Raw genomic sequence first — 19,020 nt, 5'->3', positions numbered from 1 at the left:
ATTAAGTGTGGCCACATTTCTCTTTGGTGGGTCATAATTTAAGGTCAACAGACTATTCATGTTTCTAAACTCTTGTCAATTAGCCCCTATCAGTGCCACTGCAAATACTTCCTGACCTCTTTAAACGGCCTGTACTGGTCATTTTTAGGACACTGTTTGACTTGAGAAAAGAAACACACTGTTCATTTCAGTTGGAAAACAACAGGATGCTTTGTGACTGTGGTGCTAGTCTCTAGCCTCCTATTCCATGTCTTCTCCCAGTCTTCCAGCTGTCACTAGTGCTGTGATTTTCATAATCTGAGTATATTCCCTGATTCAAATTATTCAGTGGCTATCTGTTGAGCTTCTGTCATGAATGTGGAATGGTGTGGGTGCTAAGGTTACTATTATGAAGCAAAGGAGAAACCCACTAGGAGAAACACACACATCTGACCTAACTATAGCAGTCTGGTTATAATTGACTAGAAAAACAGGAAATGTAGAAATAGAAAGTCTAGTAGTGTGTGATTTTGGTTAGGTCAACAGAAATGATGATCACTATCTACTTAAATAATAGTTTATAAAGCATTATGTTATTGAGATTTGTTTTATAATTTTTACAGCCATGTACAGCAAATATTGTACTTGAAGGTTAAATATTTAAAGTGCAGAGAGATGAAGAGATTTCTCCCAGGTCGCAAAGTTAGTGGGAAGTGAAGCCAGGACTCTAGGCCAAGTGATCCATTAGTTAGAATTATAGGAAAATTTTGACCTACAAAGTAGAGAATTTTGTGTTTTCAACCTTTAGCTTTGGGCTCTTTCTACTCTAGAACAGCTGTTTCATTTGAGACTTTCTATCTATAAATGATGGATTTGGGCTTCCTGAAAGAGAGCGCTTTTCTGGCAAACTTAAGCCCACCAGTGAAGAGGAAGTGGTTATTGGGAGTCAGAGTGAAGCAGCCGCCTGTCACTCTTAGCCCCGTCTTCCTAATTTCCTGAGTGAGTGGCATATATCTGAGCAGCGGTTCTCCAAGTGTGACCCAGGACCAGCAGGAGTATCATCACCTGGGGACTTAGTAGAAATGCAACTCATATAGCCCCACCCCAGAACTGCTGAATCAAAAACTCTGGGGACAGACCCCAGCAATGTTGGTCTTCAGCAAGCACTCCAAATAAGTGCATGGCCCCCTCCAACTTGAGGAGTAATAGATTAGGCTCTGACTGTGTACCTTTACCTGTGGGATTCCTTGCATGCAGTCACATGTTGTGTGCCTAGAAAATAGGCAGCAGTTGCACTTCATATTTTTAAAACCTTTGGTGCACATAACAGATGTCTAAATGGGCTAATGTTCATTACTGTGCAGGAGGTGCAACAGCCCAGGACAGCCTTCAGGGGTGAGAGGAGGAGGTAATAATTTTGATAGGAAAAAAGCCCCAAAGAATTTCATCTTAACTGGAAAAATCTAGACAATATATGAATAATACTGCTTGGATTTAAAGAGCGAATTCAAACTTGGCTGGCTAACAGGGAAAAAAAGGGAAGATTGGAATGCTATATTTGTGCCAGTGCTGCTACTGTGAAAAGCTTTGAAAAATAATTAGAAAGCAACGACTGCTGGAGTTCATCTCATCTTCCTTACATAATAAAAACCTTAATCTTGTGCTTATGCTTATTCCTGTCAGCCCATAATTTTAACTATTTAAGCATAAATTGCCCAAAAGGAAGATAAAATTGTGGTTTTCCAAAAGCCAGATGTTATAAATAGAAGAGAGAAAAACTGAGATAAAATGGATATACTCAGAATACTTTATTTTACATAGGAAGTTTATTTTATAATTTATTTTTCCATTACTTAGGGAAGTATGCTTATACCTTAACTTATCATTAGCATTCTGCTTTCTTAAACTTGAAAACTTATTTTGAGGAGTTACCTGAAATTACACACAGACTCTGGAAAGGAATTTCAATTATGATTTTGATCATTATTGATGTATTGTGTCTTCTAATTAGGTAGCTGTTAACTTTATTTCCTGGTCTGTCTTCTATAATCTTACATGCATTATATGATATTGTATATTTTACTTCAATCCAGTATATTTATATATCTTACTTTTCAAGGAAATGTTTTGTTATATCTCACAGAAAATTTAAGTTCCTATCAGATATTGTGTGTGGGGGTGTGTGTGTTAATACATGGTCAGTGTATTCTTGTTTCCCACTTGGGTAACTCAAGTTTTTTTTTTTACTGTAAACCCTTTACATTAAAACAGGTAGGTGTTAAGTTAAAGGGTTCTTAAGTTAGATAGAATAGCCACATTTTTCTTTCTTAACAATCTTTTATATTTGAGTAGAGCTACCTTAGACGTATGATCTGTTTTAATCTTTAAAAATACTTGTTCATTTCTCATGCATTTCATAATACAGCTTCTGTAGTTACCTGACATTTGACGTCTTAGGAAAAGATTATTTTCTGTAGATTATTTTCTGTTAGCTATATTGCCTTATAGCTAACTAAAATTTAATCATGCCAAAGAAAGTGAAAATGCATGTTTGTGTCCTTGTTTTTAGGTGGATTATGTATTTACAGATAAGACTGGAACACTCACTGAAAATAGTATGGAATTCATTGAATGCTGCATTGATGGGCACAAATACAAAGGTGTAGTTCAGGAGGCTGATGGACTCTCTCAGACTGATGGACCCTTAACATATTTTGACAAAGCAGATAAGGTGGAATTTTCTACATTACCATTTTACCTCCAGATATCAGTCTATTTGCACTTGTAACTCTACATAGTAGAAATAAAGAATTTTGTAGTAGCACATGACAAAGTCTTTTGAATAACAATTTGTTCCTTTGACTTTCTACTCTTACTAACTCCTCTAGAACTTGTAAGCAAGTATAATTTACAAGTAGAGAGAATTGCGGAAAATGACATTTGGGTAAAACTTTCACTTGTCTGTATGATGATTTTTTGTGTTTGTCTGAAAAGCGTCTCTGTTCTAATCTTTCTAGTCCCAGGAGTGTCTAGGCATTAAATGAACCAGAGTCTCTCTGAACCTAAGCTATTGCTATTACTAGATCGTGAATGTGATACTGAACAAATTCTTTTAGGCAATGAAAAAGGTACTGCTTTGGTGCTCGGTGATAACTTGAATAAGCTAGAACAGCTCCTAGGATATGTTAGCTGAGAGACAGGAACTCTGCTAGGTATTAGGAGGATATATAACTCCTTTGAATATTAGGGATTTATAATGTTCTGCTATTCATTTAGCTGGAGATTATGACATTTCACTTTACTATCTGTTCAGTGACTAGTTATCATGTGATCCAAGTGAAATTAATATAGTCATTGTTACTGTCCAACAGAATAGAGAAGAGCTCTTTCTGCGCGCCTTGTGTTTATGTCATACTGTGGAAACAAAAGCAAATGATGCCGTTGATGGATCTACAGAGTCAACTGAATTAACCTATGTCTCCTCCTCACCAGATGAAATAGCTTTAGTAAAAGGCGCTAAAAAGTAAGCATTTAAATTATGCTGGGTGGTTAAATTCTAGAGATCAGTACAGCTTACACCAGTAGTCAACAATATAGTATTTGGCACTTGAACATTTGTTGAGAATAGATCTCACATTAAATGTTCTTACCACAAACAGACAAAACAGCAAGCAACACAGGAACCTTTCTGAGAGATGTTGAATGAGTCTCTTAAACTTGTTTGTGGTGTTGCTATCATGAATATATCTCAATAAAGGTTTTTCCTTTTTTTTAACCTCGGAAAAAGTTGTAGGGAAATGCATTAGCATTTTTAAAGAGTGTGGGGGCTGGGAGAGTTAACACTTCTGGACTTTTCTTGAAAAAAATGAAATCAAAGGAGTTATTTTGTGTTTTCTTTATAACCTATTCTTATAAATATCCTTATTCTTTAATAAAAGCTACTCTGCTTTATATGAAAGTTTGTAAAAAATTCCCAAACCAGTTAAGACTAAAAGGAAATAGCAGCACATTGATATAACTTGCATTATCATTAATTCATTCCAGCCAGAACTCCGAATGTCCCTAGTATATTTTGCAAGTCATACAGTAGCCACTTTTTGTACACCTCATGTTATTTCTGAAGTGCTCCCAGCAATTTTGACATCATCTGGTAACTGACAGTCCTGTTCTATGAGGCCCAAGATGGTTAAGTCACTGAAAGCTCAACCAGTGTGTTTGCTACAGAATTGGAATTATGAATTGCCTCTCCTTGGTTGCAAGGATAGGGCGTTCACTTTCTCTTTGTTATCATCTGAGCCAGAAAATGGAAATACTGTTATAAAGTGAGATGACATGAAAAAGAAAAGAATAAATACAGGTAACCCCAGCACAGGAGAAAATTAATCATTCTTTAGGAAATGATATAAAGATCTTTTTTAATTTTTTTTCATAGGTATGGGTTCACATTTGTAGGAATTCAGAATGGCCATATGAGAGTGGAGAACCAAAAAAAACAAATAGAAGAGTAAGTATGTGTGTTTGATATCTGTCACTTCTTAACCCCACAATCAAACCTTAGAGGGATTTAGGAAGGACAGCCAAGGGAAGTGGATATGTCTAAAACTACAGAACTTTGCTTTCCCAGTTGAGAATTTTATATAAATGTAGTTGGGGTAGAAGACATTTTGCACAGAATGGCAGAAACTAGGATTTAATGTGGAAATAACTTCAATTTGGCTCACATGTGAATCCAGTGGCCTGAGTGATAGTCTATATAGACTTTCTAAAATTCAGATGCCAGTTTAGGTTTCTAGCACATACTATAAGAAAAATCAGTGAACATGCATGAAACTGATTATCCAGATCCCAAATGGCCACTCAGGGATCACCAATCCAGGCAGCTTTGGTATCAGAAACTTTGTCTTATTGTAGATACTCAGGTGTAAGCCTTAAGGACAAGTACTCTGGTGCAGTAATGTCTCCAAGTTTCCTTTCATTTGCTACAGCGACCCCAATGAATAAAGCCACTTTGATTTACTAGCAGATTTTAATTAGACTCTGGTTAATTTGAATTCCTTCACCTGAACTCAAAGTGTAATTATCTGACTTCTGTTCCGGCCCCTAGGGCCTCATGAGACCCATTTCAGAAATCTGTAATGCATGTAAGGTAGCACCTGGGGGATGTATGCTCTTGAGCAAAACTCAGAAGCCAGAGTGGGGCTCGTGGCCTGACTGCCAGGAGCCAAGTCAGGCCAGTTCACAACAGTCCCAATATGGCCAACACCAAATGAGATGCTGCATGGAGCTGTTTTGTGTGTACATAAACACACGTACATGTACCCCAAGACCTGCTCATTCCCATCAAAAGCTATACGGTAAATGTGTTTCATGTCAAATACATGTGCCCACATTGTTTTTCAAGGACATATTCCCTCACATTTTTTCTAATAATTAACTTCTGTTTTAACTCTTCAGTATGCTTTCATCTGAATAATAGCTTGACTATCCACATAAATCTGTCGTGTCTTTCTGTTTAAACCCTTCAATGGATTCTTTTGTTCTTAACATAAAAGCCCACATGTCCAAAGTAGCCCACACTTCTCCGTTTTCAACCTGTGCTATCTCGCTTGCTATTATTCCCCAGTTGACTAGATGGATATCAAGCCTTTGCCAACTGCTAAGAGTCCTCCCATGGGCTGTGTGCTCTCATGTCTTTCCCTCCATTTGGAATACTTTGGTCCCTTTTCTTTATCATGTCACTCTTGTAGCACTTAGGTCAGGCTTGACCTCTCCCAGAAGCCTTCCTATTGACATCTCCTCTGTAAGTTCCTTTGTTACAGCATTTGACAGAATGGAGGCTCGTGGCTGCATTATTCTCTGCCTCCCTTACAATAAACTCCTTGAAGGAGTGGACCCAGGCAAGTTCATGTCTGTTTACCAGCAGCTAGCATTCTGCCTGAAATATAGTAGGCACTCGGTAGATGGTTAAACTAATTGACAGTGGGACTTTTCCAGACACTCCCAAGATATCGCTTGGTTGGACAGTTCTTTATTCCCCATTTCATATGCAGTCACTCTATAATCTTGAGGAACATAATGAAAGGATATAGGTACCCCTCAGCCAACAATGTTGCACTCTGATAGCTTGTTTTATGTGCAGAGACATCCCAAAGACCTGAGAGAAGGCATCGTTTGTGCACAACCTGTACCTGAGGAGGAGTGCAGGAGTGCTCTGTTCATTTAAGATGTTTAAATGTATTAAGATGTTTCTGTTGAGCCTTATTTTCCCATGGTGACGTAGGTATTTTATTTTTCTCATAAAGATATGAACTTCTTCACACATTAAACTTCGATTCTGTCCGTCGCCGTATGAGTGTAATTGTAAAGAATCAAGAAGGTACGCATTTTTCTGTTTATAGATTCGTATGTTAACCAACTGTTTCAAGAAAGAAAAACATTTCATGTAGTAGTGTATGATTACCTAAATAGCTTTTTTTGTCTTTGCTTTCCTGTACTAAGCGCATAGCTTCAGGTTGCAAATGGTGGGTGACAGCACCCAGGGTAAGCCAGTATGCACATTTTGTTGGAAACTGAATTGTACTCATCAGTCTTAGATATCCAAATAGGAACTGAAAGGGTAACATCTTTATAAATCAGGGTACTGACCCAGTTATCAGTAATGTCTATATGCAGCAGCCCAGTATATGTAAGTGGTTTGAGATTACTAGCAGTAGAATCCTGGAGTGTAGAGAGTAGTTATTCTCCCCCACCCCCGACTTTCCTAATGCCTCTGCTGCTTTGTACTCCTGGGGTACAGAGGGGATGAAGATGACTAAGGCCAGACTGCTGGGAAATAGTATTTCAGTTTTACTCTGGCATTCTGAACTCTTCGCTTGCCAATGAAAGATAGCTTGCCCTGTTCAGGGGCACTGGTATCTTTATCCCATGGATCTCTCATGACCTTGGGTATAGCCACAGTGGATGGGATGCCTTCGCCCAGATTCAGCAAAACCCATGTGGAAGCATTTCTGCTGCATCTGTGGACCCATGGTGGGGGTGGTGCGGTCCAGATGGTTTGACAAACTATCTCTGGTTTCCCATAATTATCTTTTTAGTATTAAATCTGTTCCAGATTCCTTAATATGAGAATGGGATGGTTAGCAGAGACCCTTGTAGGAGTATGTCCTACTTAATTCTTACTTTGTGGTGTGATAACAGTGTCAAAATGATGTTGATTTCATATTGTGAGTGAAAGTTGTTTTATGATATTTAAACATACTTTTGTTGTGTGAGAAAATATGACAAAAACACTTAGATTTGAAATACTTGTTGTTCTTACCTGTGTCCAATCCTGCAAATGGTGAAGTGTCTGAGGGAAGAGATCTGCCTAGACCTTGTCCTCAGAACTAGACTTTTCTTTAACTTGTTGAACTCAACTTTTTTGCCTTGTAAGACATTAAATGTCTTTTAATGTTCAGTTGTGACTACTTTCCTGGGCACACTGACTGATACTAAAGCTGCACTGTACTCATATTCTTCAAGAGCTATCTTCAAGTTTTCAGTAGAAACTGTCAAGCCACTGTTTCAAAAGCTGACTTGTGTGGCTTATGCAAAGTGATTTTTATCTTGTTTGAGCTAGAGTTTGGACTTTAACGTCTATAGATGCCACATGAGCACTTTAGGCTGTAGTTGGTAACATTTGCAAAGATGATTCAGGTGCAGCTCCTTAACACAGGCAGTCTTCCATGGCTTATTAGAAAGAAGTATATTTGAACAGAGGTGCACGTTGCCAGCTCTGGTTTATTAGTTGTGTCCATGGTGCTTTTAAGAGGTGATGAATGTCCTGGCAGAGAATGGGTGAAGATGTTTCCATTCACATGGGTGAGATTGGCAAGGCTGAAGGCTCAGATACACATCAGCTAGGAGTGGCCACTCCCACTACCAGTCTTAAAATTCTAAGTTCAGTACTTTGACTTTTTCGTTTAGGAGACATACTTCTCTTTTGCAAAGGCGCAGACTCAGCAGTTTTCCCCAGGGTGCAAAATCATGAAATTGAGTTAACCAAAGCCCATGTGGAACGCAATGCAATGGTGAGCCTACACCCCTCCCCCCAGTAAGCAGAAAGAGGAATGCTGGAGACGGCCATTTCCTGGGACTGTTGTTTAGATTAATTTTATCTTATGTTTATAGTCTATTTTTGCATTTGGTAATATTATTTTCTTTGTGTTAATATAAAACCTGATGCAAGATTTTGTTCATAATTTACAGTTTAAAGACTTTTCTTCAAGTCCTGCCTTTTTTTTTTTTAACTCCCAAGAACTATTATTTCATTGTTCAGAACCTAATTGAATGCTACCTTGAGATGCAGTTTTTTTTGTTTTAATAAAACTATGTCAGGAATTCTCTTTTGTATATATGGGTAAAGCAAGAGTACTTAGGAAGCTGGTTTTCTTCAAATTGTGATGTGGATAACTAGAGATCCCCTACTTTGCTTCTAGGATGGATTTCGGACACTTTGTGTAGCCTTCAAACAAATTGCTCCGGATGATTATGAAAGAATTAACAGACAGCTCATAGAGGCAAAGATGGCCTTACAAGACAGAGAAGAAAAAATGGAAAAGGTTTTTGATGATATTGAGACAAACATGAATTTAATTGGCGCCACTGCAGTGGAAGACAAGTAACTAGAAAATGATACTCTTGTTATGTTAATGACCAATCATTAGAGTGGTATCTGTCTAGAGTTGTAATTTATTTTCAGGATTTAAAATCTTTGATCTAGCTTCACTGTCTGTTACCCCAGATTGTGAACTGTTTGTGGGAATGGTTTTTAAGTTAAATATTTGTGACTTAGAAGAATGAATCTGTCATCCCTAAGGTCTTTTGAATGTTTACTAGGTCATGCATATATTTATGAAATAGTCTATGTGTAGGGAGCTTTACTACAATATAGAGGCATCATGTGAGTTGGTATTTGGAAGAATGGCTAACATTTTGACAGAATGGTGAACAGATAGGAAATTCAAGATAGAGCAAACAACACAAGAGCATAATCTAACCTGGTATAACAGACTAGAGCATGTCTTGCATACTTTTAAATTTACTTTAACTAGACAGGCACAATCTGCCTGAAAGAATGTGTTTTAGATTTAATATTTTAGGAATTTTGTAGAAATTATAGATGCAAATTATGTCTTCACCAAACAAAAAGTTACACATTCAGCCACATTGGAAGGTATTTTGAAATTCTAATGGAATTCACTTGGTCTTAATTTCATGTTATTCTCTGGCCAAGAGGAACTCAAAGATTAAGTATCATTCTATCTTTTCCTTTCAGAGTTGTGCTCAGATTCTCTTTCAGGATACTAAGCTTTCTTTTTCTTAAAGTACCTACATGATGGAGATTTGCTAATTTCCCTCAATATCTGACCGTTTCAGTTTCAACCATGTTAAGTACCTGTATGGTGAGGTATAAAATATAATGAAATAGGCTAAAGTGATGGTGAATAAGAATATTGGGTGAGTCTCTGAACATTTTAACAAAGAGTAATGATTCTCAATCCTGCCACTGAGTGCCAGTTATTTCAAGAAATGTCATAAAGTTTCCAAACCTTGTTGTTTAAAATTCACTTTAGTAAGTAAAACTGTGCCAGAGGTAACACTGTCAGGAAGACTAAAGGCTTTATAAGAAAACGAACTGTGATAACTTGTCAGGACTCTAGAATTGGGAATTATAAAAATAAATTCTCTTTAACAATCCTTCTGATAGACCTCTGTGAGGACTTTTCAAGAATAGCAGTTTCTTTTGTGTTCCCAGACTACAAGATCAAGCAGCTGAGACCATCGAAGCTCTGCATGCTGCAGGTCTGAAAGTCTGGGTGCTCACTGGGGACAAGATGGAGACAGCCAAATCCACCTGCTATGCCTGCCGTCTTTTCCAAACCAGCACCGAACTCTTGGAACTCACCACAAAAACCATTGAAGAAAGTGAAAGGAAAGAAGATCGATTACATGAATTATTGATAGAATATCGTAAGAAGCTGCTGCATGAATTTCCTAAAAGTACTAGAAGCCTTAAAAAGTAAGAAAGTGCATCCGTTTCTTATGTTTACACATTGGTGTAGGTATAAATCACAGCTGCTTACTCAGAAAGCTCCACTTGCTATAATTTATCACTCTTTGCAGGTGTTAATATCCTTATAAGTTAAAACCTTCCCTGAGGACTTGGCTAGTGGCCCATCTGAGATTATTTGGCACGTTCTCCCTCTCATTCAGTTTAAAAGAAATCCCTGCACGTTTCCAGATTTAGAGAAGTAGTTCACTTTCAAAATGTTGAGGGGCTGGGTATTTAACATTGCTATTCTAGTCTGGTCAAATGTTAACAAGCTATTTCTTTTCACAGTTTCTGAAACTGAGTAAAAATAAATAACAGTTCCTGTAACAGTTTCCATGCATTTTGAGGTTCTAAAGCCATTTTCCATGGGGATTTTCATGCCCTTGAATCCCAAAGAGAACCAAGTACTTGTCAACATGACTGTCAACTTTTGTTTTCAAAAACTAGCTGCTTAAGAATAACTTGTGGAGCCCAAGGATCTCAAGGAAAGACAATGATCCACAATACTTCAATGTCCAGAGATGTTTGTCTATAGTTACCATTGGCCAAATCATAGCCATAGGCAAGCCAATTACTAGAATTTATCTTGGACAAAACAAATCAATATCCCTTTCTAGGGTCCTCCCTGGTGGCACAACGGGGTAAAGTGCTGCACTGCCAGTGAGCCGTAGCCACTGCAGTGCGAGTCCGATCCTCGGCCCCAGAAGTGATCCACATGGCACGGTAGATCTCCCCTGTCTACTTCGTCAGTCTGCCTGTTCTGCTCTCCACTCTGTCTGTGGTGAATCTTTTTACTGTCCCTGCACCTCGGGTCTACACCCCAGTTCTGTATGCATAAATAAATACATAAATACATAAATAAATAAATAAATCTTTAAAATATATAATTTTCTGGAGTGCCATCAAATGTGCTCACACTGAATCCAAAGGCCCCAGATAATACTGTTTTCCATTTTTTGTGCATTTATGATCCAAGGACATTGTTAAGTACTTTCTATAATTATTCTCATTTAATCTTTATGACAACCCAGGAATGCAATCCTATTTTCTTCACTTTACAGATAGAAAAATTAAGACTCAGAGAGATGAAGTGGTGCAACTAGCCAATTCTAGCACACATGCTCTTAACAACTTTGCTAAATTTCTCTCCTCATCTCTCGTGCTTAAACAAGTTTGAAAATGAATAGCCCGCACTCGTGAGGCTCTGACCAACTCCAAAACAGCTGCTGTTCTTCTGGTCCTTGGGTTTCAGTTAAACAGAAGATTTTTATTAATTGCTTATGATAAATGTTTCCTTTCTTTCACCAAACGGCACTTATAAAGGCACTCCCAAATTACACGCATTTCACTTGTCCATTTGTCTTAATCTGCTCAGGCCGCCATAACAAAATACCGCAGACTGAGGGACTTCAACAACAGAAATGTTTTTCTCACTTTTCTGGAGGCCAGAAGTCTGGGATCCAGGTGCCAGCATGCGTTCTGGTGGAGTCCTCTTCCTGGCTTGTAGGTGGCTGCCTTCTCGCTCAGTTCTCAGAGGAAGCTCTGGTATCTTTTCTGTTTAAGGAGGACAGTAATCACAACCATAAAGGCTCCACCCTCGTGTCCTCATCTCAACTTAATTCTCTCCTACAGGTTCCTACTCCAAACACATCACATTGAGGGCTGGGACTTAAATATACAACTTGGAGGGAATGCAGCTCATTCCATAGCAGCATTTAGCAGCTCTCGGGCACTTAGGTAAAATCCACAGATTATAGAAAAATCAGACCACTCTCCTCTTAGTTTATCTGTTTGAAGTTGAGTACAGTCTTGGCCTGAGTTACAGACTTAAGGCCCAGAATCACCTTTGCCAACTTTTGCTCTTTTGTCCCTTCCACTTCAAACTGGCTTCCCAGTCTAATCCAGATTTCTGTGCCCGCATCAGATTCCTAGCACCCAGCCTCAAGTCCCTTAGGCCCCTCTGCCAAACCCACTGGTCCTGAAGTATAAAGTGCTGCCCATGTCCCAGCCCTGCTCAAACTTTCTGTGGTTCTCCATTCCCGACAGAATCAGGTTGCACCATTTAACCTTTTGATCTTGCTTTTGCTAGTGTACACAATCCCCGCACCTCTTTCTGACCTGTGCTTCAAGTGCCATTTCAGATACGACCGTCCAAATAACCCTCCGCTAACATTTTCTCCATGCATGTATTGTCCCGGTCACTGGGCACTAGCCATTTAGTGTCTGCTTTGATTTGGCATATTCTCTCAATAATGTTTTTGTCACTAGTCTCCAAGGAAAGATTAGTTAGCAATTATTTCCATTCTATCGGCTACTTATAGTTGATTTTTACAAATACTGCCTGGTTGATTGAGCCATGCTTTTCTACACATTAAGTCAACTCTGAGTAGGGGAGGAAAAAGGTAAACACATGTTTGTTAGATCTCTAATTACTGACTAAATTGTGCTCAAAATTATGAGACAAAATATGGGTAAGTACAAAATACTATGGTGCTAGCAGTATACACTAAAGAAATACAGAATAATACAGGAATGAGGTACATTGGACTCTTGGTATTTGAAATTTGCTCCTTAGACAGCAGGAATGTTATCACTAGAAACGTATTAGAAATGCAGAACTTCATGTCCAACCCCAAAGCTAATGAACTAGAATCTGTTCTTTAGCAAGATCCCCAGAAATGTTAACAAGATTCCTTTAAGCATTAAATGTTGAGGCGAATGAAATTAGACAAATGTATTGATGAGATCCAGCTGTGTCTAATACTTCCACTACTGGTAGTTTTCAAATGACACCCAAGGTTTCCTCAGCAAAAAAATCAAATAGTTAACTGTTTGTTTGTTTTTTTCATTAAGTGCAAAGAAAAAAAAAATGTTTATGAGTAGAATTTTCTCAATTGTTTTTCCCTGTGCATTCTCCTTCAGTACTTACCACCTGTTATACTTGTCTTCCCGAGCACCTAATACCTCTTGGTCTTGATAATGACTGAAAACCACCCCCAGAGCCTTTAACTCTATCTTCCCTAGCTATATACCTATCTACAACCAAGCCCTCCCCCAAATTACTGTCAGGGGATAGGCTTTAGACATGGGCCTAAAGTTTTAAAGTTGCCCAGGTGATTCTAACGGTAAGTCTAAGGTTGAGAAGCACTAACCTGTTATAAAAATGATACTTTTATAATGAACATATCAGGATTAGAAGGTTTCCTTTTATGAACTCCATGCCTTTTAGGTACTGCATCATATTTGGGAAGTCAGGTATATTGATGGGTTTTGTCAGTTGCGCAGAGATGTTAGAGAAGGCTCTTCTGTGATTTGTGTGCTCTAAAACCATTTTGTCTTTTCCTTATATTAAGAAGTTTTCAGACGATTTATCTTCACATGAGAGTTTGAGCTGTAACTTCCAAATTTATGTTGATTTTTCTTATACAGAAACCAGTTGTAATTGTTCGAACTTACTGCCATCTATCTGTATGGGCAGCTTGAGTTGGCAACGATGTGATAGAAAGTCTCTGTTACGTCATTGAGAAAGTTACTTCTTTTATATTATAGGTTTAAGAATTAGTTTGATGATGACTGTCCTCTATGGTTTAAAAAATCAGGTTCCTAAATAGAAATGTGTAAAAGATTCAAATACAACATTTTTCTTTTTCAGAGCATGGACAGAACACCAGGAATACGGATTAATCATTGATGGCTCCACATTGTCACTCATATTAAATTCTAGTCAAGACTCCAGTTCCAACAATTACAAAAGCATTTTTCTACAGATTTGTATGAAGTGTACTGCAGTGCTCTGCTGTCGGATGGCACCACTACAGAAAGCCCAGGTAACTTGACATTAGTTAATATTCCATTCCAGGTATTTCTATACACATATGCAGATGGTCATTTCAGTTTTCATTTGTTTATTCTTCAGAGAGCCATTATTACCTTGTTACATCTTCTCTGGTTGCTGTTGCTTTATATGGAAAAACACAAGTTGAATTAAATCTTTACCAAGGGAGATGCCATGATCATAAATTAAGCCTTATTCCCTCAAGCTTGCTGTCCAGTTGCTTGCCTTCTCATCTTCTGCAATGAGTGGTGTTGCCTGCTACCTCCATTCCTGACTGCTCCTGACTCTCCTGTTACATGTGCCCCCAACATTCTTCTCATCACACCCTTTAGTACTGGCTAGGGGAAGCAGTGACCTCCCTGCTGAATCGCTCAGGCTGTCTTCCATTCTCCTCATTTCTATTGCAGTTGACACTATCAATTATATCCTCTTTTAAGTTCTCCTTCCTTGGTTTCTGTGATGGTGCATGGTCCTTGGAAACCTAGTACCTTATTGTTTTGTTTCATTCGCTATCTCTTCCCTAATTATCAGTTTGCTTTGGGGCTAAGTTTTTCCTCTGCTTTTCACTTACAGACTCTTTCTCTGGGTAACTGCAGCCCTTTCTGTGACTCCAGATGATACAGATCTGGTCCTGACTTTTCTTTGATGTTGAGTCTCTTATTTTTAGCTACATGCTAGATAGCACCGCATGACTTCCCCACTGTCAAAATAAAGTCTAGTGTCCAAGACAGATCTTACAGTTTTTCTCTCAGGTCAGTTTGTTTTATCCCTTCTCTTTATGATTTCTGTTACCGGTACCATTTTTATTCCATTCCCTATGTCTCCAAAGTAACTTTGACCCCCTCTTTTCTCCCTCATTCCACATATAGTCACCAGAGTCACCAGGTCCTGGTGATTCTCTACCTTTTGTTCTAGCTCCCATTTTTTGCCATACTTTTCAACCTTTTACCTCCAGCTTAGTCCAACCCTATGACTTTAAACACTGTCTGTTTGATTGAGCCTCCTCACTAGTCTCGTTGCTTTCACCCTTTTCCCTTCACTGTCTTTCCCCATACTCCCAAGTTAATCTTGTTAATACACTAGTTTTCCTATCATATATACTTGTTTAGACACTTTAAGTAGTCTCTGACATCCTTAGGATGAAGGGCAGATGACGCAACAAGCCGCTTGGGGCTCACCCTTGTTGGTCCTTAATGTATCTTCCACGTACTTTGTGCCCATCATCACTCCCATACCATGCTTTCCACTCCCGTCGGTTGCTCCCTCTTTGTGTCCCTTCTACATTGCCATACTCAGGTCAACTTCCAAGCGTTCCTCATATAGTTTCCTCATCTGCAATCACTGAATTCCCCCTCACCTAACAAGAGTTTTATTCATAATAAAACCCAACTCCAGGGACACCTCCTATACCCTGTCTTTTCCTAGTCCTCTGGCCTACTGCTTCACCTTGATTGTTCCCATTGGGTGTGATGAACCTTAGAGTCTCACTTACACACTGCTTTGTCACTTGTCTATGTTCTGTATTCTTTCATGTCATTGTCTTGTTACTCATAGTCTTCAGCTGCTTGTTTGAGACCAAGGAAATAGCTGTGTCTTTGACTTCTCTTTTGCACACACCCATCTGCCACTACACACATGCATGCACACAGATCAGCATCGCCTGTGCTGATTTAGGACATTGCCTCCTTGCTGTCAGACCTCACTATAAGCAGGTGCACATCTTTTTTTCAATCTTCAAATATTTGGTTAGCCCCACATAATGAAGTATATCCATAAAAATCTGTCACCTTAGTCAGAGGCAATATCTCCCTTCCCTTTCCCCTACTCCTCACATTCATCACCCGTTGCTCAAATTGCTCCCCTAGGTTCTAACGACTCCACAGCCTAGCAGGTATCTGAGTTCCTGACTCCACTGTGCTAATGCCACTGGAATATGAAGTGCCCATCCTCCCACAGCAAGGTTCAGTCCTGGTTTTATTTCTTACTATAAGTCAGACTTCTTCCAGAATATCCTACTCACCTATCATATGCCTGTATAGGTGATGTTTAAGTCACTTCTCCAATTCAAATCTTTTGGATTCTATTTTACTCCTTTGAATGCCATTATCATCCCAACTTATTATCCTTCTGAGAAGCCCAACTAGCAGGTTCTTAGATTCAAACCTTTGAAGTCTGTTGACTTCTCCCATCTTTATTTTTTTTAAGATTTATTTATGCTTACAGAACTGGCGTACACGCCAGAGGTATGGTGGGTGAGAGAATTCACCAGAGACGGAGTGGGGGGCGGAACAGGTAGATGTTCTGAAATACACTGCTTAGGGGAGCAGCGGGCGGGTCAGGAGAGGTCTGCCACGCCACGTGGGTCAGCTCACTGGCTGGAGATTGAACTCTTGCTGTAGTGCCTTCGGAGAGCTTCATAATGCAGTGCTTTAACCCGTTGAGCCACCAGGGAGAGCCCGACTTCTCCCATCTTTCACCCTTCCACATGGACTCAGTTACCACATTGTCTGTTTTCTAGTACCTTATCTTTTCTCCTTACTGTTTTTCTTTCATCTCTTTTCACTGAGAACTGACCACCTGACTTCATTCCTTATCTTGCTTTTTCTTTCAGTTCCTCCTGTATCCTTCTTCCATTTTCATGAGTTTCTGTTAATTTTCTGAGCATGTACTTATCTGGTATGTGCCTTAGAATATGCTGTCATTTCCTTTTTCTAGAATACTCGTCCAACCTTTTTCCCTAACCGTGCAAATCTTACTAGTCTTTCATGATTTAGATCAATTCACTCATCTATAAAATCATTCCTGATTGCTTTTAGATGACAGTGGTACATATTCTCTTGCACAGGTACTGCATATTTTTTCCTGTTAATCTAATTATCTAATACTCTTGTATTCATCTGTGATCTCTACTATCATGTTATCTGCTCCTTAAGGTGTGTTACCAACTCTTTTATACACACACACACATATATAGTTACATATATATATTTGTTGTTCTGAATTTTTTCACATTGTATTGTATTGCCTGCAGTTACATTGATCAATAAATAGTTATTGATGAATTAATTTCTTTTCATGATGTTACCCTATCAGTTGAAGAGATGGTTTTAATCCAGGTGACTTGGGGCTCAGTAAAAAAAAACTCCATGTAAATCTTTCATGGTTTCATATTCTATGGCCATATATCCTTTCCAGAGGACGAGTTTTAGTCTTTTTAAGTTATATTTTCATGCAGAAACTGTCACTTTATTGCCTCCCTCAGGCTCCCTGGCTGAATTTTTACTTCCATTGCTGCACATGGTAGCAAAGGAGCAGTTAGATGAATGGGATCGTGGTCCATAAAACAATCTGGTGTGGGTTCTTTAATTTTGTCATTGACTCTTCCACTTAGATTATTTCTGACAGTTTTACAAAGTTTTCAAACAGTACCAAGTTGAGCAGAGGGTGGGATAAAGCTGTCGTTTCATGGCAACATTTTTCTGTTCAATGGAGTTGCATGTGGAAGTTTTCATATGCTATTTAATCCAACTAAATCTGATTGACTTGTTCAAAGAAAAGATTGCAATGTGGCTTCAGTTCATAAATATTATTTTAATGACTTCAGTTATGTTGAAAATAGATTTTATTTGTGTTAAATGATAAGAGCAGTTGTAAGGACAGAATTTTTATGAGGCACTATTTGGCTATACAGCTTTGTTTAATTTGTTTTAAGCTGCTAGATTCCAAGGAGTTGAGGGTTGATACATGAAGCAGTCATTATCTAAAACATACGATGGGAGGACAACTGTTCACCCAGCACACTTCCTGCCTGTAACCACCAGGAGGTGGCTTCTTTACTCAGTACCTAGCAGAATCACAACATGACATGGACTATTCCAATGACACATCTTGAAGAGACACCCAAGAAATAGTAACAAGCACATACATTGGGCCTCTTTCTATAACTCTTACTACCTTTAAGATGCCGTACCCTTTTGAAATAGAGCCACCTGTAGGAAAGGTAAATCATATTGGGCAGTAAGAGATTGAGTAAAGTTGAATTGGCGGCTGGATGGGTGAAACATCTGACATTAGATAAATCCTTGGGAATAAGAGTTGGGGGTGGGGTTTTTCCGGAGTACATTTGGGAATGACAGCAGAGAGGAAGGATCATGGAGAGAATTTTTCTCTCACTTCCCACTTTTGTTCTGGTAATCCTATACATGTTACTTTAGATCAGCTTTCTTGTCTTTACTGTCACATATTCAAAACCTGGCCTGAAAGGACACATGAAATAACATCAATAGAGGGAAAGTGTCTACCTCTAATAAAGCCTAGTGTTGAGTAGCTGTGTACTGCTACAGAGAACTCAAGGCTGTTTTCCGTTATGTGCATAAGCTACCTTTGTGTTTGCAAAGGCCCTGTTTAAAGTGTGAATGAGGCATGAACCCAAAAGAGGGTAATCTCACATTCTGCTTTGACCTTTTCTGTACCTCTTTTGTATTTAATGTTTAGATTGTCAGGATGGTGAAGAATTTGAAAGGCAGCCCAATAACACTGTCGATAGGTGATGGTGCCAATGATGTTAGTATGATCTTGGAGTCCCATGTGGGAATAGGTAAGAAACACCTAATGAGATGGCAGCTGTAAGCTATCAGTGTTGCTTTTTGGTGGAACGCTCTTACATTCTAGAGAGATTATTTTGGTGTTCATCTTGAATTTGAATTTGGGAATAATTGTTAATCAAATGAAGGACCTTATCTAATCATGGAACATGTTCATCCCAGAATCCTACCTCTGGCAAGAATATAGCAATACCAAGAGGATATTTTTATATTAGCCAAGCAAAGATAATGTCCCAAACCTATTAGCAGCACAGTTGATCATTTATCTCTCACTTCGACAGCATGCATGAAACTATTTATTTTTCCTCCCCTGGTCTGATTGCCTGCTTATGTTGCTGCAGTATATCTTCTCAGATTCTTAGCTGTTGGGGACTAAGAAATGATAATTGGCTGGCTGCTTTTCCACATGACATTATCTATGGTTTGGGCTGTAGTGTTGAATTTATATGTTGATATGCTTCATCAGCTTTTCAATGATCTGCACCATTTTTTTTGTCAGACTGCTGTTA

At 38.7% G+C, this 19,020-nt stretch overlaps 1 protein-coding gene across 3 annotated transcripts in view; it reads left to right on the top strand.

Annotated features, from left to right (window-relative positions):
* ATP11C (ATPase, class VI, type 11C) overlaps positions 1 to 19,020 on the top strand; it is a 160,688-nt gene that overhangs the window by 109,417 nt on the left and 32,251 nt on the right. For all 3 annotated transcript variants that reach the window (XM_012727202.1, XM_012727199.1, XM_012727200.1), the window contains exons 13-21: positions 2,549 to 2,710; positions 3,351 to 3,502; positions 4,412 to 4,483; positions 6,282 to 6,355; positions 7,945 to 8,048; positions 8,457 to 8,638; positions 9,776 to 10,039; positions 13,725 to 13,899; positions 18,402 to 18,504. In XM_012727202.1, the coding sequence (XP_012582656.1) occupies positions 2,549 to 2,710; positions 3,351 to 3,502; positions 4,412 to 4,483; positions 6,282 to 6,355; positions 7,945 to 8,048; positions 8,457 to 8,638; positions 9,776 to 10,039; positions 13,725 to 13,899; positions 18,402 to 18,504 (1,288 nt within the window). The remainder of the gene's footprint in view (positions 1 to 2,548; positions 2,711 to 3,350; positions 3,503 to 4,411; positions 4,484 to 6,281; positions 6,356 to 7,944; positions 8,049 to 8,456; positions 8,639 to 9,775; positions 10,040 to 13,724; positions 13,900 to 18,401; positions 18,505 to 19,020) is intronic.

This window comes from Condylura cristata, unplaced genomic scaffold, assembly GCF_000260355.1.
Source record: "Condylura cristata isolate star-nosed mole 26May11 unplaced genomic scaffold, ConCri1.0 scaffold00019, whole genome shotgun sequence".
In the NCBI taxonomy this organism is placed as follows: domain Eukaryota; kingdom Metazoa; phylum Chordata; class Mammalia; order Eulipotyphla; family Talpidae; genus Condylura; species Condylura cristata.
Note: the sequence above shows the minus strand (reverse complement) of the source record. Positions and strands in the feature narration are given on the sequence as shown.